At 36.4% G+C, this 20,804-nt stretch overlaps 1 protein-coding gene across 5 annotated transcripts; it reads left to right on the top strand.

The window, feature by feature from the left end:
* Nucleotides 1-105: 105 nt before the first annotated feature.
* On the top strand, nt 106-17,453 carry LOC100371721 (uncharacterized). 5 transcript variants are annotated; one of them, XM_002734953.4, is made up of 9 exons: nt 106-214; nt 843-1,217; nt 1,392-1,550; nt 3,526-3,582; nt 14,358-14,402; nt 14,808-14,873; nt 15,161-15,211; nt 15,761-15,808; nt 16,703-17,453. In XM_002734953.4, the coding sequence occupies exons 2-9, from the start codon at nt 853-855 to the stop codon at nt 16,857-16,859; spliced, it is 948 nt and encodes a 315-aa protein (XP_002734999.1). In that variant the 5' UTR covers nt 106-214; nt 843-852; the 3' UTR covers nt 16,860-17,453. The 5 variants fall into 5 exon arrangements, with proteins under 5 accessions (XP_002734999.1, XP_006816800.1, XP_085355988.1 ...); XM_006816737.3 differs by having other exon boundaries at nt 3,496-3,582; XM_085499862.1 differs by lacking the exon at nt 106-214 and adding an exon at nt 525-662.
* The last annotated feature ends 3,351 nt before the right edge of the window (nt 17,454-20,804 follow it).

Genomic DNA, 20,804 nt, shown 5'->3' with positions numbered 1-20,804 from the left:
CGCACTTGAGATGTCATTCATCTCTGCCAACATTTCTTTTGAAAAAATCTAATTCTGAGGCAATAACTCAATATAAATATTGAAAACCCGAAGTTTACCGACAGTAACCGAATCGACAATATTTCTCGGCGTCGTTTTCTTGGTGGGAGTATTCCGAGTGCAGCGTGAGCTCCTCATTGGTGCACATTTTCTTGAATTTTGTCAGCTTTTACGGGTAAGTTCACAAGTACTTGCAATAGAATTGAATTTAAAACACTCGCAAGTGTAGCGTAGAATTGAACATTGTCGAATTGTTTCAAGCAGGTATATTTTTGCTTCGTCCATGTGCTGCGCACGGCATCAATCATGGAGACTTCATACCTCAGCTATAAGGTTGCACCAATCATCAACATTTTAGTTCAGTGGGTCGATAAAATATTAATTGCTGGTATTGTTTTGCGCTGACGTGGCGTGTGCTCATATGCCAGCCTTCTGACCCCGTTGATGTTGCAAAGATGCTTGGGTAATAAATAAAAAGGGAATGTATTTAATATATTTCCCGACGTGGCGTGTTGCCTGTGTGCATGCGAGCTCCTTTCTCAATTCTTTGAAACGTGGTAATTTATCAAAACACTGCAAGAACTGTTTAGGTCCAAGACTATGTCTGGTAGCAGGAGTATAGGGTAGGATATGGCCTTCTCGTAAGCTGCACATTTAGTATTATTGTCCTAACATCTGTTGGCAGCCCCGACCATCTAAAAATGTGTTGAAATTAACTGTGGAAAGTGCAATCATACAAACGTGTGTGACATTTTTGCTTTGTGAATTTGTATACATACTTGTGAAATATTTTTTTCTTCCAGATTAAAACTCATGAGTCGTTACAGATCATACTCTAGATCTAGATCGCGCTCTCGATCTAGATCTAGATCACCTCGAAGAGATTATAGGTCACGGCGGTATAGTGGTGGTGGTGGTGGTGGGGGTGGTTATGGTGGCTATGGCGGTGGCGGAGGAGGATATAGTCAGCGACGTTCCAGGAGTCCAGAAGACTATGGAACAAGGCTTTATGTAGGTGATTTGGGCATCGACTGCTCAAAGACTGAAATTGAGAGGTCGTTTGGAAGGTTTGGCAAGATAACAGAAGTGTGGGTAGCGAGAAATCCACCATGCTTTGCTTTTGTTGTCTACAAGCGTCGTGAGGATGCTGAAGAGGCTATGAGGGAGATGGATGGAAGGTAAGATAACGAGTATATTTTTTGAAAAGGAAAAACATTGAAAAAGAAATTGAGTTGTAAAGGGTTCAATTTGAAATATGTACATGTACAGTATGTACTTGCACTAAATTATTAATTCCTATTAACTTTCTGATTGTAATTTAACTTTTTTTTGATACATATCTTTAATTATAGAATGGTGTGCGGTGGTAGAGTCAGAGTGAATATTGCCAGGCCTCGTACTCGCGGCAGGGGTCGGAGGGGTTTTGATCCAAACCTTAGATGTTACCAGTGTGGTGAACGTGGTCACTTCTCCAGAGATTGTCGGTACTCTTCACGAAGGCGTTTCACCAGGTAGTTATTTGTCAGGCGTTACATAATTTACATAATCAATACCTCAATAAAATACTGATATCATGATTACTTTTAATAGCCCCAACCTTTTTTGGTTCAGGAGGCTCACAATTTTGTGCTGATTTTTTTAGCTGCTATCCGGTATTTGATTTTGGTACCTGTATTCTTGCCACTTTTATCTGACCACCCATTTTACTGCTACTACATGCCAGGCTCTTGTGATATGGTTTGTTGGTATGGTAACTGGTTACTATGGTAACATTGCGTTGGTGTAAAGAGAAAGTTGTGATGATGATGATGATCATGAAATGGGATGAATCTAGATAGGGGTGGTGGATTGGAATTGAATGGTATAATATTACGTGGTTATGAAAACTGTTTCTAGTTATGGTAAAATGGATTATGGTATAAGTACAGTTGCTGTGTTGAGTTACTTAGGGCTGAATATATCCCCTTGATTGCCACGAGTACATTACACATGAAAAGAAACGCATCTGCATTTCTTGCAAAATCACTTTGCATTTAAATGGCGAGATGGTCGAGAAATATAGTTCTCATTTGTGCCATGGTAAGTACAAATTAGTACATGGTACTTCAACAAAGCCCCTTCTCCTCCACCTGAGTTCTAAACCAGCAATTGGCTATGTACCAGCTGTAGTTAGTGGCTTGTAATTCCTTTCCTCCATGTTCACTTTCCTACTAACCTGTCCAGTGTTTCATCGCATAATCATTGTACTAACTTTGCTATTTGGTTTCATCATGCAAGCACCTTTCACAGTTAACCTGCAAATGTGCCTCAATCTCCAAACAATACTGCCATATATTTAATTGTAAAATTAAATTTATAGGCAAAAAAAAGAAATCGGATCTAAATTTTCGTAATTGCCTTTTTGGCTAGTGCTGGTTCATATTAAAATATTTGTCCTTTAAAAAGTCGTGTATATACGTGTAGGAAATTACAATAAAAAAATTTTTATAAATTGTTTATTTAAAAGGAATTTGAAATAGTATTAAAATTTCAGTGTGATTACCATATGCTCTCTCATTATACATTCCCTCGCTATGACTAACAACTCAATTCGTCATCTCGTTTATTTCACTGCAACCCTATTTCATCATTTCACAGTTTTTTTACGTCCGACACCCAATTTTAATGTTCACAATCAAATGTGGTCTTTTTGCCTAGTTTTTAACTGCTGGGGTGAAAAGTCAATTTTACTTGTTTCATTCTTTTATTTTTTATGCAGTGTGTCAAACACACTGAAAAAAACAAACATGTGAGAAATGTTTGACAAATAATAACCTGTCTGAATAGTCAAGAATCCATCTAGAATTTAATGCGTCACTTATACCCGTTTCGGTACGCTGTAATGTAGTGGCTATCCAAGTCAATAAATATTCAATTGAGTAATAATTTTCAGCTTAGATTGGCTAATACCAACTGATTTGGGGCAGTAATGGTGATATGTACATTTTAGTAATACCGTAGTAAAATAATCTGGTCTGAAAATTATAGTCAAGATTTCGATTTTGTCTTCAAAACATTTGCTTGCTAATGCATATGTAAAACTGGGCAAATTTTGGTGTTTGGCCAAAAATAAAAAATCTGCGGGATTTTGATCATACCATTAACTATGTGGTTTATTGTATGTTCCAAATTTTGTAGTCCAGCGTTTTGGGTAATGCTGTATTGAGTGCATAGTTAAGATCATGTCCAACTTGTGGAAGATAGCACTTTAATTCTCATCCTGGGGAGTATTGTGATTGTCCAGAGACCTTGGGGAAAATGAAAATTGTTGTGGAATTTGAGTTTTCCTGGTACAGTTTTAGTGTTCAATTGGTAAGTCCCGAACTGATACTCATTATCATCAACAGTGTATCTGAAGCAATCATACAATTGGTTTTTATTTATTTTTGCCTGTTGCTATAACCTCTCGTCTACTAGGTCCCGTTCACGTTCCATTTCTCGCTCTAGACAAAGCAGAAGTAGAAGTAGGAGCCGGAGTAGAAGCAGGAGCAGAAGTCGCGATAGGTGGGTTGCTTATTTTATTTTAAGTTGGCCAATAAAGAACCAAACATAGTTATCTATTAGGATCAATGCAGTTTATTACCTTGCCCGTAACATCAAAGATGGAAGAGAAAGGTACATTGAGGGGAAAATTTCTGTCCACCGTTGTCATCGTTAATTGTTTTGTGCACAATAACTTTACTAATTCTATTCCAAACTTTATCAAACTTGGTCACCTTATTCATCAGTATAAAGTCTTCCCTGAGTATGAACAACAGATGTCCTGTATGAAAATATCATGCGAAAATTGAGAAAATCTGATAAAATATTTTGACTGTTATTACTTGACTGATCACTGGTGATACACATTCAAAGGTCACTGATCTCAGTGGAAATATGCATTGTTGTACATGTTCAATAAAGCAAATCATTTATCTTGCAGGGTTCTCCCCAGAAAACATGCATAGCGCCGGGGCTAATTTGCATATATTTTGCATATCATTTACATATCTTTCCTTTATTGATTAACAGAACTTATTTACAATTATGAATATTAGTGAGCTCAGTCACAGGGCAAATATTTTTTTTAATGGAATCAACACATTATGTTTCACAATTTACAAGAGTTTGAAACATTCTCGAAATACAAATGCTGCAGACTAAAAACAAACACAAATAAATTATTGTTGCAATTTAATTGTTTTGTAAAACGTTGAAGGAAACGCATTCAAAACGTTAAGCCAGATTTATGTTCACGAATCTCATAATTTTATTCACTCCAAAAACATTCTCCTTCAAAAAATCGATCACGTAATTAATTGACGTATTGTTGTAATTTATTATTCGTACCATCAACTTCTAAAACGTTTACAATTACAGTAATGAGCGAACAAATAAAGCTTCAAAACGATCATCAAAGTTACGACGTGACATAACTTACTTGGCCATGTTATACACCAGTTATAGCAATAATTCCTCAACAAATTTAACTTTTTTTTTTTTGATATGAAATGTAAGTAAAATCCGACTTATTTTTATCGGGAGCGATTATTTTTGATCACTTGATCGCTTCGGTAAAAAAACCAGACCCGCCATGATGTTTGTAAAACATTAGCATGTGTCCTTTGACCGGATGTGTCAAGAATGCCATTAACCAATCAAAATGCCGCATGGTAATGCCGGTAGAACCCGAAGTTTTCCGAATGGTAGTGATCATAAAGATTACATTGCGGAAGTAAAACGATGTCGTAGCACGATGTGTTGGCATCGATTTCAATTGACAACTGCATGATAGCTTTCGAAATAGGTGATTTGCAATTTTTAAAAGGTAAATTAGGTCTTGAAAGAAGAGTTTTTACATGATTCGCAATGATAACAGTTCAAATGTATTTTACCAAATAACGCAATAAACACGTTGTTTTTTTCTTGAGTAGCGTGAACTGATCATGAACTCCGATTTGACCATGTTATATCGAGGTGGAATTGATTTTGAAATAATTTTAGCTTTCAATCTAAAGACTGTGTCTATCGCAGAAAGTATTTACTTACAAACAAAGAGGTGCTAATTCCACAAATTTGACTAGCCGCTACGTATCGTGCGACTAGGTCTATTGTTTATAAATTATAATCCACGACTGACAGGATGCGTGTCGGTCGGTACGTAATTATACTAACAATCAGACAATAGTCCTCGCATTTCCATGGTGGTCACTAATTTTGAGTGACGGTCGGGGCCGACCGACGTGGCGAACAAAGATTTTTCACATCTGATATTGGCATGTCAAATATGAAATCAAGCGCCGAGGTGGGAACACATAGCGCCGAAGTCCCAAGTGAAGCGCCGAGATTCACAGGTATAGCGCCGCGGACCTCGGCGCTAAAAAGCCCTGGGGAGAACCCTGTCTTGTAATAATATCCTTGGTAATGTATCTCCCAAATCCCATGGGAATACTATACTGGGTTTCAAAACCAACTCGTGGAGAGTTTTTGCACAGTCTGATACACATTTGCAAAGCTACCAATAAAATCTTTACAGAAAACAAGATGTCAGAAAATCAATATAAGCACTCATACGAACTCGGTGCCACACTTTTATCAAAATCTGAAGCTAATAGAAAATCTGTTTAGTTCAAAGTTATCAAAAACAATACATAAAAAGCAAAACGTTGCATCCACATTTTGTATAGAAAATTGTACTAAAATATGTGTTCTGTATTTGACAAATGAAAATTCACAGGAATTTGTTTCAGCTATTAGAACAGTGTTCTCCACAATCCAAAATAGCTGGTGGTAATTAGCATAAATTTGTATATTAATTTGCATATCATTTACATACAGCATTTATGTCATGAACTGCAATACACACTAAGTTATTTACTATTCTCTTTTTAATTTAATTGAAACATGTTAGAATTTTTTGAAATACAGATTGGTCACTATCAATATTTACGAAATGCAAAATAGTTGAAATCAGTGATTTATACGTTCACAAATTATTCTGCGTTCATGAAATGCAATTCGAGTAACCTAGAGCAAGTACAAAACATAATTGAGTTATAATGTAGAAAATATACGAGGTGATTTGTCCCCGAAGCCAAAACGGACGATTTGTCATAACATTTTTATTTGTGGCATCAGTACTCGCCCGTGCCGATCGCCGGTAAGATCATGGACGTACTAGAGACGTCCATGGTAAGATGCATTTACGTATTTACGGTCACGATATGTTGCGTTTTCACACGTTGTTTTGGAATTCAAGAAAAAATGCTTAGCAATCGTCAAAATAAAAGAATCTATGTTCTCGAATGATTAGACATAAAAAATGGATAAATTGAAAAAAGTACGTGGAAAAGATAACTAAAATATTATTCAATTACAAATACTCGCGGTAAACTAATCCGGCAGCCATGTTTGATGTTTATTACCGCTTTCCGAATTCAGTACACGAACACCCAGAATGCGCTGTTCCCCTATGCAACTTAGATACTAAATCTTTACAGTGCGAACAGCGGTAGGTGGCAGACGGTCGTTGAATGGGGTAGGCCAAAAAGTCACCTGTTTGCCCTCTCCATGCTGTTTTCACGGTGAAAATCGAGCGAACGTTTTAATTTTTGTTCGAGTTTACATGCAATTTGCTAGTATGTTTGTTTATTTTCTGTGCATATACATTTCGTTCGTATTTACTTCTTTCTTTCGTGATCAGAAGACGATTATTAAAAATACAGCTGTAAATTGAAACCACTTTTGTTGCGTATCGTGAGCAATAAGTGGCAACAATGTCGGGCAACAATGAATTCAGGCGATTGACACATTGCCATGAATACACTTGATAACTGCTTGCAGACTTCCAGTGGTCATTGTTTATGTTTTGACTTTTGAAACAATAGCAAAATAAAGGGTTGGGCAACTACTCTTTTGTTTAGGCTTGGGAAGAGCAGTGCAAACTTTTACAAATAATTTCAGCTGGATGTAGTGTTTGAAGATGTTGATTCTCAGGAGGCAACAGTACTGTTGACTTCGCTCTCCACTGGGCACCAAGTTGATTTCCATACAAAGCAGAGCTTGCAACATGATAGCTATTAATAGAGGTTTTTTTTTTTTACTTTTCATATAATACAGTAGTCACACAATGAATATAATAAAGCAGTTCAGTGAATCATTAATTTTTGAAACACACTTGTACAAAATACCAGCTAAGATTTTCTGTTATCTTGCATGTTTTATGAATCTATTCACATTTTAAATGCAGCACTTTTTTTCTGCAATGAGGCATTTGTTTTTATACTAAAATATCTGAATTACTTTGAATAATGCTGGAAATTATGTCCCTTAAAATATTAAATAAATTAGGCACTAACGTTTTTGTAAGATATTTACATCTATCAAGGACATTCAGTAGACTGCTTTCCCACTGTTTCAACCCAAAAACTTGTTTGTATTCAAAATTAATTATAACAATGCATATTCATATTGAAACAAACTATGATATTAAAAAGGAATAATATTATATAACAAAGGGCAAGGACACAGAGTTCAACTATGTTTGATATTTATTGAATTAGATAGTGTAAAGAAAAGAAAAGCTGTTAAAGTTGGGCCTTTCAACTGCATAGGTATTTCACCTTGTCTGTGACAATGTAATGTAGACCTAGACTTGCTTTATTTTTTTTTAAATAAAAAAAATGAAGAAATTAAAAAATCACTGAAAATAGCAAACATGGGAAAAACTAATATTTTTTTCAAATGTCTGTTTGATTGCTATTCAGAAAATTTTCTCAAATCTGTTAAAAGAAGGACACTTGTGAGCACCTTTCGTGTTTAGTGTTGTATAAAAAAAAGTACAATGAACGGCTTTATTTGAAAGGTTGTGTACAATTATTTCAATCTGAAGATCAAAAGTAGTTGTGTGCATTATTTACCATAGGTTCCCTAATTTAACCATCCTTCTTGCAACATTTCAATTCTTCATGGCATCTAAATTAAAATGCATATTTAGCACAATTTGTTGCAAGTGGCGCCTATTTATGGGTCACTTGCATCTTTCTGGTTTGATGGAATGTGTGGCATCAAGAATTATATAACTTCTGGTTGAGTGTTAATTGGAACAGTTTTTAGGAGGATTGTCAACCAAATGGAACAAGACATATACTGATGAAAAACCAGGTGATTTATTCATGTAAACATTAGAAAAGTTTGAACATAATAACTCATGAAATACAAAACCTGAAAAAAACAGGTGGCAATATGTTTTGTTTAGAAAGTTTTCAAACAAATCGGAATCCCAGAAATTCCTCTTCATCGTCATCACTGTCACTGTTCAATCATTTCTTCATTGGACGGAAGGTTCTCTGAGTCGCTATCGTTGCTGGAGTCGGAAGTGTCGTCGTTCTGATGTTCGCCCTACGCTTCTGTCAAGTTGACTTTCATGTTATCGGCTGCCGATGACTCCACCTCTTTCAGTAGCGTTGGGCATCTGTAAAACTGATCTTCACTGCCGTCCAACGAATTTGTAATCCCAGTAACTTTGAATGACTTCTTCACCATTTCCGTGTTGTCTCTCTGCCATGCACTCGCGACCCAGTCGACAACGTTTTGTCTGGTTGCCGTCTTCGGTCGCTGTTCCTCTACTTATATAAGCACCAATGGTTTATTTAATCAAACATCAAGAGGCTGAAGTTTGGAAGTGCACCTGCCTGGTATAACAGCATGTCGTGGAGCAGAGCAGTGATATTGTCATACATGTAACCACGAAATGAATCAAAAACTAGTGGGATGTTAATGTTGAGCTTACCCATCCCTTTGAACGTAACCGTAGGTGGGAGGACTTTGTCATTTCCAGTCACGGTCAAAATCACAGTAAGGTGACGTTGTTCAGCTCCAGTTGACCTCACCGAAACAGTCTTTGCCCTTTTTTGCTCCAAGGTGGTTGTCATCAGTAAATCAAAATACTTGGGTGTTTTGTCCATGTTCCCAATCAATTCCAGGGGAAAGTCGTACCTCTGCTGCTGTGAAACTATGAATTCATAGAAGGCAGTTATTTATTTTTTTTCAAATCTCTTGGGAGGCGTTGTGCAACAGAAGTGTGTCGACAAATAACCAGCGAATGGCGCCTACAGAATCGTTGGGCCCATCCTTTTGATGCCTTAAATTCGATACAATGTGGGCTGATAAGTTTTTTTCCCTGCAGTCGTAACAACTGCGTTGTAACTGGAACGTGGTTGTCACGCAACACCAAAATTAACTTTACTAGTTAGTCTTCTATTTCTTGTTGGTACGTAAATCTTTTCCGGCGTCAGGCTTGTTGCCATATTTCGAAACACACTGTCGGCTGAGATTTCCATTCATTTCATCTTTTACCCAACGATAAACATTTTTGGGATGAACGCCGTACTTTCTAGATGCAGATTTTTGCTCATGTTCTCTGGCATGTCGGACAACCATTCTCTTATGAATATCGATGATGAATGATCGTTGTATCAGCGCACACAGCTGTGGAGTCAGTGTCAATGGCACGACTCGTCTGATCGAGCAGGTGGCTGCTCGTAAACTTTTTAACCAAGTTGAGTATGTGGTAGCTTTTGCAAAAAATGGAAATGACTTCTTCTTAGACGGTGGAGTGCCTGGATCATCTTCTGCTGGAGGTTTGGCAAAATAATTTGTGATATAATTCATTGTCGAGTGGCGATGTGCATCACAATGCGAGAAAGAGTGATTCATCAACTATATATATTTATACCGTAAAAACAAGAGTGTTTATCACAGGTATGTGCCAGACTCGAGAATCGATGCCAGGAAACCACCCCGGCAGCGGTTATCAGTGTCAGACTTGGTAAACGAGTATCTGGTGGCCAACTTTGGAGACTATAAGCCCTCGCTTTTATTGGATTCAAGAGTGATAGATTGTACATAAAATAAATAGTTAAAAAACGGGAAAAAAACTGTTTGTGTTATTTATTTTTCATGCCAAACAAATTATTATGCCAATTAGCCGCGACTCTATGGGAAAATTTCTGGGGAGGACACTGTGGCCTCATCGTTCAGTCAGGGGTTACGATTAATCCGGGATAAATGTATTTTAAACAATCTTGTTTTTAATCGTACAACCAAAATTTGTTTTGCGGACTGTACCAAAAGTTGTGTTCAAACACAACGTAATATGTTGCAATAGAAGTGCATGAAAACGGCATTTTGATTGGATGTTAATTTGACCTCCTGTCAAACGATGCACAAACTAACACATTAAGGCGCAGTCTTTTTTCATGCGATGAATTCATGAGACTGAGAGGCAAAAAAAAGAAGCGAAAATATATAGTTGTCTGTAATCTTTTCTTTTTTTTAGAGTGAGAACTATCTGTTTTCAATATTTAATGTCAACATTACATTCATACAGAATTTACAGCCTGCGCATAATATTTACATACACCTAACTCCCACACCCGGTAGGTAATTACTGAAAGACTTTGCAACATCTCCAGACACTTTCCTAGACACTCCAGTGACAGTTGTAATCGCAATAAAGTTACATACCCGCTCATGTGACGGTTAATCAAAACACTGTGGTATGCTTTTGATGTTTTGTAGGCACAAAAATCATTGCTGTGTAACACTTGGAAAAAATATATAGTGCAAACATAATATTAACACGAAATGATAAATGTAAATTCATTTGATTGGTAGTTTGTTGAAATGGCATTGTTTTGTCTCGTTCGTTTTTCTTTTGCCTTCAGATGCCATTAGCTCCTTTGGTCTACTGCGTTGTATATTCACTGAATTTTTTTTAGAAGCTATCAGAGTATTAGATAAGTTGCTTTGCATCATACCAACAATCGCACGTACATCAGAGATTGAATGAAATACGGTGCTGGTTTACACGTTTATATGACTGCCCATGTCATCATCGCTCAACCAAAACTGTGAAGTTATTTTCTGTTTGCATGGATTGGCAATTCACACTGGACGTACTAGGTCTGAAACAAAGAAAGTGCCTTTCTAAGAGAAGGTCAAACTGTCTGGAATTGACCGAGAAATTTAACGCGTGTTCTTTGTGCACTTTACAACAATTTCAGGTTTGGGTAATGCCTTAAATTACCGTACTTACATGCCTGGGCAAACGCCCACCCCCCACTTTTGACACAATAAAGGAGTTGAGGGCACACGCCCACGGGGTCTTTTTCTACACAAAAAAAAAAACTATTTTCTATTCGTTGACTGTGGTTGTATTAACAGTCGACTTTCTTGAAGACTGTCGTGATACTTATAAAACATGTTAATTGCGTAAAACAAGGGGTGAACGCAAAATAGCTGTGACAGCTTTCTGCCTTCAGGGCATCATCATAAGTCAGCAAGTCTATAAAAATATATATTAAAGCAGAAACGGTAGTTCACTTTTTTTACCTTGCCCGTACCATCAAAGATGGAAGGGAAAGGTATATTAAGGGAAAAATTTTGTCAGACGTCGTCATCGTTAATAATTGTTATTGTGTGCATGATAACTTTACTAATTCTATTCCAAACTTTATCAAACTTGGTCACCTTATTCATCAGTATAAAGTCTTCCCTGAGTTTGAACAACAGATGTCCTGTATGAAAATATCATGCAAAAATTGAGAAAATCTGATAAAATATTTTGACTTTCTACTTGACTGATCACTGGTGATACACATCAAAGGTCACTGATCTCAGTGGAAATATGCATTGTTGTATGTGTTCAATGAAGCAAATGATTTATCTTGTAATAATATCCTTTGTAATGTATCTCAGAATCCCATACTGGGTTTCAAAACCAACTCATGGAGAGATTGCACAGTCTGATACACATTTGCAAACCTACCAATAAAATCTTTACAGAAAACAAGATGTCAGAAAATCAATATAAGCACTCTTATGAACTGGGTGCCTAACTTTGATCAAGATCTGAAGCTAATAGAAAATCTGTTTAATTCAAAGTTAACAAATCAAAAACAATACATAGAAAATACATTAAAAGCAAAACATTTCATCCACATTTTAAAAAGAAAATTACCGGTATTTTAAAATATATGTATTCTGTATTTGACAAACAGTTCATTCGACAAATGAAAACTCACAGGAATATGTTTCAGCTATTAGAACAGAATGATAGTTTTTATAATACTAGTTTAAAAACGCACTTCAAAGATTGCAGTGTTTGAAGATGTAGATTCTCAGGAGGCAACAGTACTGTTGACTTCTCCCTCCACTGGACACCAACTAACTATTTAAGTTGATTTGCATACAAAGCAGAGCTTGCAACATGATAGCTATTCATAAAGGGTGTTTTTTTTTTTTTACTTTTCATATAATACAGTAGTCACACAATGAGGCAGTTCATATTTGTCTCAGTGAATCATTAATTTTTGACAGACACCTGTACAAAATACTTGTACTAAAGCCGGCTCAAATTTTCTGTTATCTTGCATGTTTTATGAATCTATTCACATCTAAATGCAGCACTTTTTTTTTTCAATGAGACATTTGTTTTTATACTAAAATATCTGAATTACTTTGAAGAAAGCTGGAAATTATGTCCCTTAAAATAACTAAACAAATAAGGCACCAATGTTTTTGTAAGATATTTACATCTTTTAAGGACATTCGGTAGACTGATTCCCCACTGTTGGTTCAACCCAAAAACTTGTTTGTATTTAAAATTAATTATGACAATGCATATTTAGATTGAAACAAACTATGATAAAGGAAATTATATTATATAACAAAGGGCAAGGTCACCAGAGTTCAACTATGTTTAAAATATGTCGTGGCCCGAAAAATGGCCGGCCATTTGGTTTGTGCTTCCTGAGTAACTTAGAGACGATTCAGGCAAATCTTAAAAGGAGAGCCGCAAGTGTCGCACTCAATCGGCTTTAGCACCGTCGACAATGAAACCAATGTTGCAATATTGTAGCAACCCGTACCTGGGAGAGTGGTTGAAATCACGTTATTTTGGCTTTATAAAATATTTTGTAGCAGCTTGCGAATCCATAACTGGGGTCAGCAATTTTGCAATGTCACGCCGAAGACTGCCAACATTATTACCATCTTTCATCACAGTCATGAAAACATTCTTCTGTCGTTGGATAAAAAAAAAACTTCCTATTTCAAGTCCACCGTGATATCCATATAGTGAGACATTCCAACCACCAGAACTTGCTGAATGATAACTTTCACCATGATTAATAAGCGTTGAGTCTGATAAAAAAAGCAATGTCACGATTTGACCTTTATGATGAAATACTAGTCGTGATGTCATTATTAGCCAATCAGTAAAGCAGATGCATAAAGGTCAAAGACGTTTGCTAGACTGTACACAAAAGCATCGTGTGTCATCGCAGCAGAGCGACCCCATTTTTCTTGTCTCTTTATTATGATTAGACATGAATGAAAAGTGCCAAGCTGGCAGACTGCGAAATCCGTGGATTAAAAGTGCCAAGTCCAAATTGTGTGGGACTATATCGACGAACTTCAGGAATAAGTTGTAGGGATTTTGTTCGACGGCTACAGTGACGCCGACTTGGACTTTGAGGGTTTTGAGTTTGACGAAGATGGCAATGAACGTACAAATAAAGATCTGAGAAGTTTTTTTCAAACAGCTATGAATTTTTATAATTTTTACTATGTACATTTGTAAATTATTATTGATCTTGTATGACGGTTGATGCGTAATTTGTCGAAGCCGGAAATCATTTTACGCAGTTTAACCCCTGACATTTTAATTAATTTTGAGTTCACGCGTGTTTGTTGGCGCGGCGGGAAAATCCTAACTCAAATGATTCCTCACTGTCGATTTTTATTATTTCTGGTTTTTTGTCACATTATAAGCAATACATTATTTTTGTACTACTTCTAGTGTTGCATATTGTTCATTTATTTCCATTGCATGTTTTCATTTGCCGTTCTATTCCCTGCCGCAGTTCGATCGAACTGCGTGTAGCCGATTTTAGCAAATTTTCGGTTTTTTTGCCAGGGATCTCCTGGCAAACGCCCACCCCTTCTTTTTGGCAATTTTCCATGTTCAAGACTCTGGGCTTATACCCGGATAAATACGGTAGAATTCCTTTGTTAGGTTTGACATTTGGGGGATGCCTAAATTAGTGTACATACAGTACTCTTCTGAACAAAACTTTACCAACCGGCTAAATGTTGCTCACCAAATTTTCTCTCATTTAACCTCCTTAATTTTAACTAGTCATCTGATATTTGGCAAAGTTTTTTTGCAACAAAACATCTTTCTTTCTGCTTACCCAATTTCCCTCTAATTCTTGCATGTTTTTGTTCACTTTTAGAAGTCGTTCATTGTCCAAGCACAAGAGCAAAAGTCCCAAAAAACGGTAAGTAAATTACCCCGTGGAATGGTGAAGAACTCATTTTCCTATCTGATAATAATTTTCAACAAATATGCAGTTTTTATGCTCAACACAATTGAATAGTTTCTGCTTTCCACATTGGCAGTGTTTATTTTGACCAAAGCCAAGTTAAAAAATGTGCAATATTATACTCTAGCCCAGTTGTACATTATTAGCAGGCATGCATGCATAGATTTAGATCTTTATCTTGGAATACCTCAACCAAATGATTTCAAACACGTCATCATTTGCATCAGTTGCAAATATCAAACTTGTTTCTGACTTTCAAGAAAGATTGAGATGGATTTCCTTAAATGCTGTTGACTTGCCTTTTTAATTGCTTTGATACTTTCTTGAAATTATTTTATCAACTGTTCTTTTTTATTGCAGAAGTTATTCAAGATCTCGTTCCCGCTCAAAATCGCGGTCCCCAGCTCCAAGTAAAAATCACAAAAGGTTTGTTTATTTGATGTCTGAGTTCAGTGAATATCTTTGGTGCACAAAAATACTCTAAAACACAATGAAACGGCCACATGTCATTTTAATTTATCTGAAGTGTCAACAATGTTATTGTGGGACTATACTTCCTTTTAAATTAGCTGCTTTATGAATTAACAAAATTACAAATTCAGCTAGTTCAGCCAAAAAGAACGGTATGACATTCTTATATTCCATTATAAACGAACTTTGACCAGGCAATTTCAACAAGAAACTTGAATTAATAACACTTTATTAAATTGCAGAAGCAGATCTGGATCGTTGAGAAGCTCAAGTAAAAGCCCTCGGAAAAGGAGGTATGCTACACAAGATGTTTAGACTAAACTCTCAAAATATATTTTATTTATCTTAGATCTTATTTGTTGATGCAGACTATAATTATTGTCAGAAATATTATTCGACCTATTCATTATATAAGCTCTTTTGAGTCATTTGTAATTGACTTTCATTGCTAAAATTGCTATTGTTGCTAATTCATGGCCTTTGGTACACATGCCTCCGGCTTCATCTAATCAACTGCCTATGCAAACACTTCTGGCAGCCCTCCTCTGATGGAGTGTGTCAACTAATTGCACCATGTTTTACTAAAACTCGCAATGATCTAGAAAACTCCCTTACACTGACTATCATTTAAAATTTGAAAGTGATTTGCATAAGTGATTGGTTAAATGTAGTTAGAGGTATATGCACATACTGGGGATGATGAAAAGACACTTGGGCCTTGTTTCTCAAATATTCATACCTACCACAATAATAATGCATGCGTTATCATTTACATGCAATTTTTTACACTCTTGTATCAAGTTTATACTAATTATGAAATATGAATTTTTATTTGCTGGCAGGAGTGAATCTGGTTCACCAAGAAGAGATGGCACCAGCCCCGCTAGAAGGTTTGCTGAAATAGAAAAGTCTGCTGTAATAATAGATTCAGCCTGATAACAATTATAAACAACTCATCTCATTGCCAACACAGGTCCATAAGGGGGAAACATAAAAAGTTCAATGTAAAATATAAAATAAAAACGTATCGGTATTTTGTGTTACACCTCGGTCAAACACTATCCCTGATCACTGGATAGTAAACAAAATTGCCATACCTGAAATTACAATTGCAGAAATACACTATTTTAGTAGTGCATAAAAACATTTGCATCTGATCATTGTTCGACATTCCCCCCCCCCCCCCAACAAAGCGTTTGAGATTTATCATACACTGATCTTTTCATGTTTTCCCCTCTAAGTTATAGCACATGTACTTAATTGTTTATATATGTAATGAATACGATGTTTGATGTGGAACACACTGGCAAGTCTAAAAAGTTGAATATGGTCATTGATTTTTGTAATATTTAAGTGGCTATCAAACCAAGTCCATGATGGAACTTAAGTTTTGCGTTCATCTATCAGAAAATTATTTCCTCTGATGACTGTTTTTGGTGCAAATGAATTTCCCTCTACTTTCATACACGTTCTGTGCACTAGTAAAATTGCATTTGTTTTATCAGTACTTGATCATTAAAATGTCTTATTTGTTCTATGGTCATGCCTGTTATTTATATACACGTGTGCTATATGGAGCAAATAAGATACTTTTGTTTTGTTTTTTGTGATGTTAAATATTGATTATGCACAAGCACATAAGTTATTCTTGATAATTTCTAAATTTCTTAACTATAGTGTGAACATTAGTATAACCTGTAGAGTAACTGGAGAAATAGCACATTCTGCTCAAAAAAAAGATAAGTACACATATCATCTTTCATCCCATTTACTTTTTCTTTCAGGTCCCCTACATTTGAAAAAGAAACTCCAAAAAAATCACCGAAAATCAAGTTAGATAAATCTGAAGAACATCAACCAAATTCAATTAAGTCAGAAAACTCTGATCAAGAAACAACAACCACAGCCACAGTTACAGAAGATGTGAAGACTGAAGAATAATTTACATAAATTGTATTTGGAAGTTGAATACCAATATTAGTCTAAGACAGGTTACAAAACTAATGCATGATAAATATGTAAATAGCGAATGTACATGATATAGTAGCTTCAATTATGTGAACATCTCAAGTACCTTTATCTGTATGTTCTGTACACTTAATAATCTTATGCTAGCAATACATCCATACACAACCTGATCAACCCATGCCTGAAACATTGACTGGGCTAGAATAAATTGCCTTCCTGGTCAGACTGGATTTGTTTGATTATGTATTTTCGTCTTTTTTTTCTTTTTTTTTAAATCTGTGTTGATTATAAAGGCACTGGGTTGTTCCTCTCAGCCGTTTGTCATGTTGTATTTCGTTGTAGATCATAAAGTAATGGTCTTGTTCCTGTATGTATTTTAGCTTCTGTAATGTTTAACAGGGTTAATAAGAGAGGACAATCCTATTTTGTTGTGTTGTGTTGTGAAACTAATTCATGCTCTCAAAACATGAGTGAAAAATTAGTCTCCTCTCAAACTGTATTTGAAAAGTGTATTCAAAGTGTAAAATTATGTTCCAGTTTATCCAGAATAAAGTTTTTCAAATTAAATACTTGGTCAATGTTAGTTGTGTTTTAGAATTTACTGTGGCTGCAAATTTGTTTCGTGCATCTAACCAGCAATAGCTAATTGGCTGACAATGTAGCTGCCTTGCCAGCATTGTTTCCCTTCGGAAGCCAGTAGATCCATCAGCTTTGAGACAACAGTAAATTGCTAATGTGCCCAATGCCTGTAGAATCATTAAAATGTGGATCTATTTCCATTGGTCGAAACAACCAAATATTTTGCCCAAGACTGAAATTATAGAAATGACTTTCGCAACTTCAAAAGTATTAGCATTTGTATAGTCACAAGAAGCTGCAAAACTGTGGTGATGTTGAGGCTTCAATGTGCCAGCCATATGCTTGCAAGCTTTACTAAACAATTTTCTGCTGACACTGATCTGGAGCTTAAATTTGACTTGAAATTCTGTGCGAATTGCTGGTTTCACCTGGGGTGGTGGTGTTTTAATGTCAATGCAGAAAACTGGTTAGGAACATCAAAAGTTCAATGTAGGATAAAAAAAACTTAATCCCTTTAGTTCCCCCCCCCCCTCACTGAATCTTGACTGCATTCACCGTTAAATACATATTGATAATCTGACAGTAGTGTGTCATAGCAGTTTGTTCTATGTCCATGCCCTGAAATTGACCTCATTTGACGTACATATTTACACTCGGACCAAACAATTTTCTTGTCATGGATGTGGGTTTTTTCAGTTATGTGTCCATGATTGGATATAAAAAAAAAAAAAAACTATCAGTACAAATACATTTTTTTTTTTGTCTTCATTACAAATTACCGGTAAATCGTTTTTGTAAGATGGAAACTTTTTGAGGTCACCCCCACCCCAAAACTAAAGCAAATAAGCTTTACCAGTATATCCGACATCGATCTTTTGACGTCATCCCTGAAGGGTATTTTGTACAGAAGCCTACAGCATATGCTGAAAGTATTTTCAAATCTTGAATTGTCCTGCAGCAGCTATTTTACTGCTTGTTATCACTGCACCCTGAGTGATTAAAGTACAACCACAGGGAGCCCAGGAACTATAATCAACTGTACGCAGTCTCTATGAGTTGGGGGGGGTGTTATTGGCTGGTATCTAGTGTAAGAAACATTCCGTCTTGTATGTTATGCATGTAGCCGTGTATGAATGTGTAAACAAATAGAATATAATGAGTGAAATAACATTTATGCCGTGGGCTGCCATTGTCTAGCATTTTGTTAGTGGGGGATGGAGGGGGGGTGTAGCACCTGCAAGTCTAATATCAAAGATGTCTGATTCAGTTGGGAGATTATAAACAATAATTTGAATAGTAGAGTTGAGAACTGAATTGATCTTTAGCGGAAATGTTAAATTTGGCTACAGATGCTGTTTTCCTTAAGACAACTCATTTTGAACCTAAATTTGAACAGTTGTAGTGCCCACATTGTTGTAAATGAGAATATATTTCACCTTGCTCCATGGCCCTCAAGTAATGAGAATTTAGGATAAAACCACGAGGTCCTCAATTAAGCTAATCCAGAAGCATCTGAGGGGATGCCCAATTTATAGGGCACTTTGAATATTAAACATTTGATCATAATGTATATTATGATATACTGGTAATAGGTGCATATCTACATGTTCATCTCTGTTGTATAACTATGTTATGTTAATTACTGCATTGGTGCTTTATGTTTTGTATGGCATGGGTATGTACAATGTCATTTGCCATTTATTCTCCAAAAAGAAGAAAAAATATTGCGTGAGCGAACATTGCACATTATCAGTGTTGCATGACTAATAGATTTTGAATGACATCACATTGTAGTTGCAGATGGACAGTAAAATACTGATGTGTAGTAAAAATACTAGCTTGTGATGGTCACAATAACCCTCTCAACAGTTTAATGTAAACAACAGATTTGTAGCACAACTGTCGAGGACAAAAGAGAGTTTGAGGGTGAACATGTTCTGTTCCAATAAAGGATTTTGGTATGCCATTCGGACATCCCCTGTATATATAGTCCTCGACTCAAAATTTGGCAATGGTACGAACCCAAAATGGACTGCCTATTCGTGACATCTTTAGTTGTATTAAATATCCACGTCGTTGTATGTCAAAACGCCCACAAACGAATTTGACAACATTCACTTGAGTAGATGATGAATTGTTAAGAAAACATTCAGACACAAAAATCACCACGCCCATATTGTTAACAGAACTATCAGGGGGAAATTCTCTTTCTCTCGGGTTTTCCACACTTTCAGGGGGGAAGCTCGTCTCGTCTCTCTATCTCGTCCCCTTGAGGTACGGGATCGGGAAAGTCACTTTAACTTTACAGTCAAATAAGGCACACACAACGAAATACGTTTCAGCTCTCGTCTTAGTCGATCTTTTGGAGCACTCTATAAGACACAGCGCCCTGGGGAAAAGTCCCCAAGACTATCCAAGGCTGACCCAAGACTCGCCCAAGACTGGGCTGCCTCAAGGCTCGCCCCTGGACTCTCTCGGACCCAGACTCGACTGCCCAGGACTGCACTCGACTGCCCAGGGCTGCGTCTGTCGTGGAGTATTCGCCAAGACCAACTCAAACTCTCTTTATTCATTTTCAAAACTCTGACCAATTACAATGCAGTAAAAAGACTCTAGGGCGTAACCTTCAATCATAAAGCCAATCACACTAAGTACTGAATACGTCATATCTTTTGATTAATCGTTCACTACATTAATAACTATGGATGTCAGAATAGCGACGGTATCTTGTAATTAGTTCCAAATCACTGAGCCAAGTTCCGTCCAAAACTTCAAATAGACCTAAACGATGACAGACATAACACAGCAATTCGCTAATAATCAGTTAATTAAGTCGGTCAACAGATACGCAAAAACAAATTCATGACACATCCCTTCACCCAAACTGAGATATGCCTCTTGGCATTGCACGTTCACAAATCAAAGATACCGTCCTCTACTCATCGTCATACAGGTTAAATACAATACTAATAAAAGGTATAAATTGAAAGAGTAAAACACTAATTAAGTACAATGATTATAAAGTCTAAATACAATGGTTATAAAGTCACAAATATCAACGGTTATAAATCAAAAACAAAAGAAAGGCTACCAAACGACTCACTTTTCTCAAAACGGTCCGCTGAGTTGACCCGTCGCTTCACTTTCTCCATTACTAAGATTACAAACTCTATATCCAAAGGTCAAAAAAAAAACTAAGGCGTGGCGGTGTAACCAAGCGATCAGCCAATCGCTGCAGTCGACAGCATGATCACGTGATTACCAGGGATGCGTCTCTCGGTTAAAGCATTGCAAAGCGGTAACTAATAAACAATGAATGAAAAAGCTATTAATCAAACT

Source organism: Saccoglossus kowalevskii, chromosome 1, assembly GCF_978046115.1.
Source record: "Saccoglossus kowalevskii chromosome 1, keSacKowa6.1, whole genome shotgun sequence".
In the NCBI taxonomy this organism is placed as follows: domain Eukaryota; kingdom Metazoa; phylum Hemichordata; class Enteropneusta; family Harrimaniidae; genus Saccoglossus; species Saccoglossus kowalevskii.
Note: the sequence above shows the minus strand (reverse complement) of the source record. Positions and strands in the feature narration are given on the sequence as shown.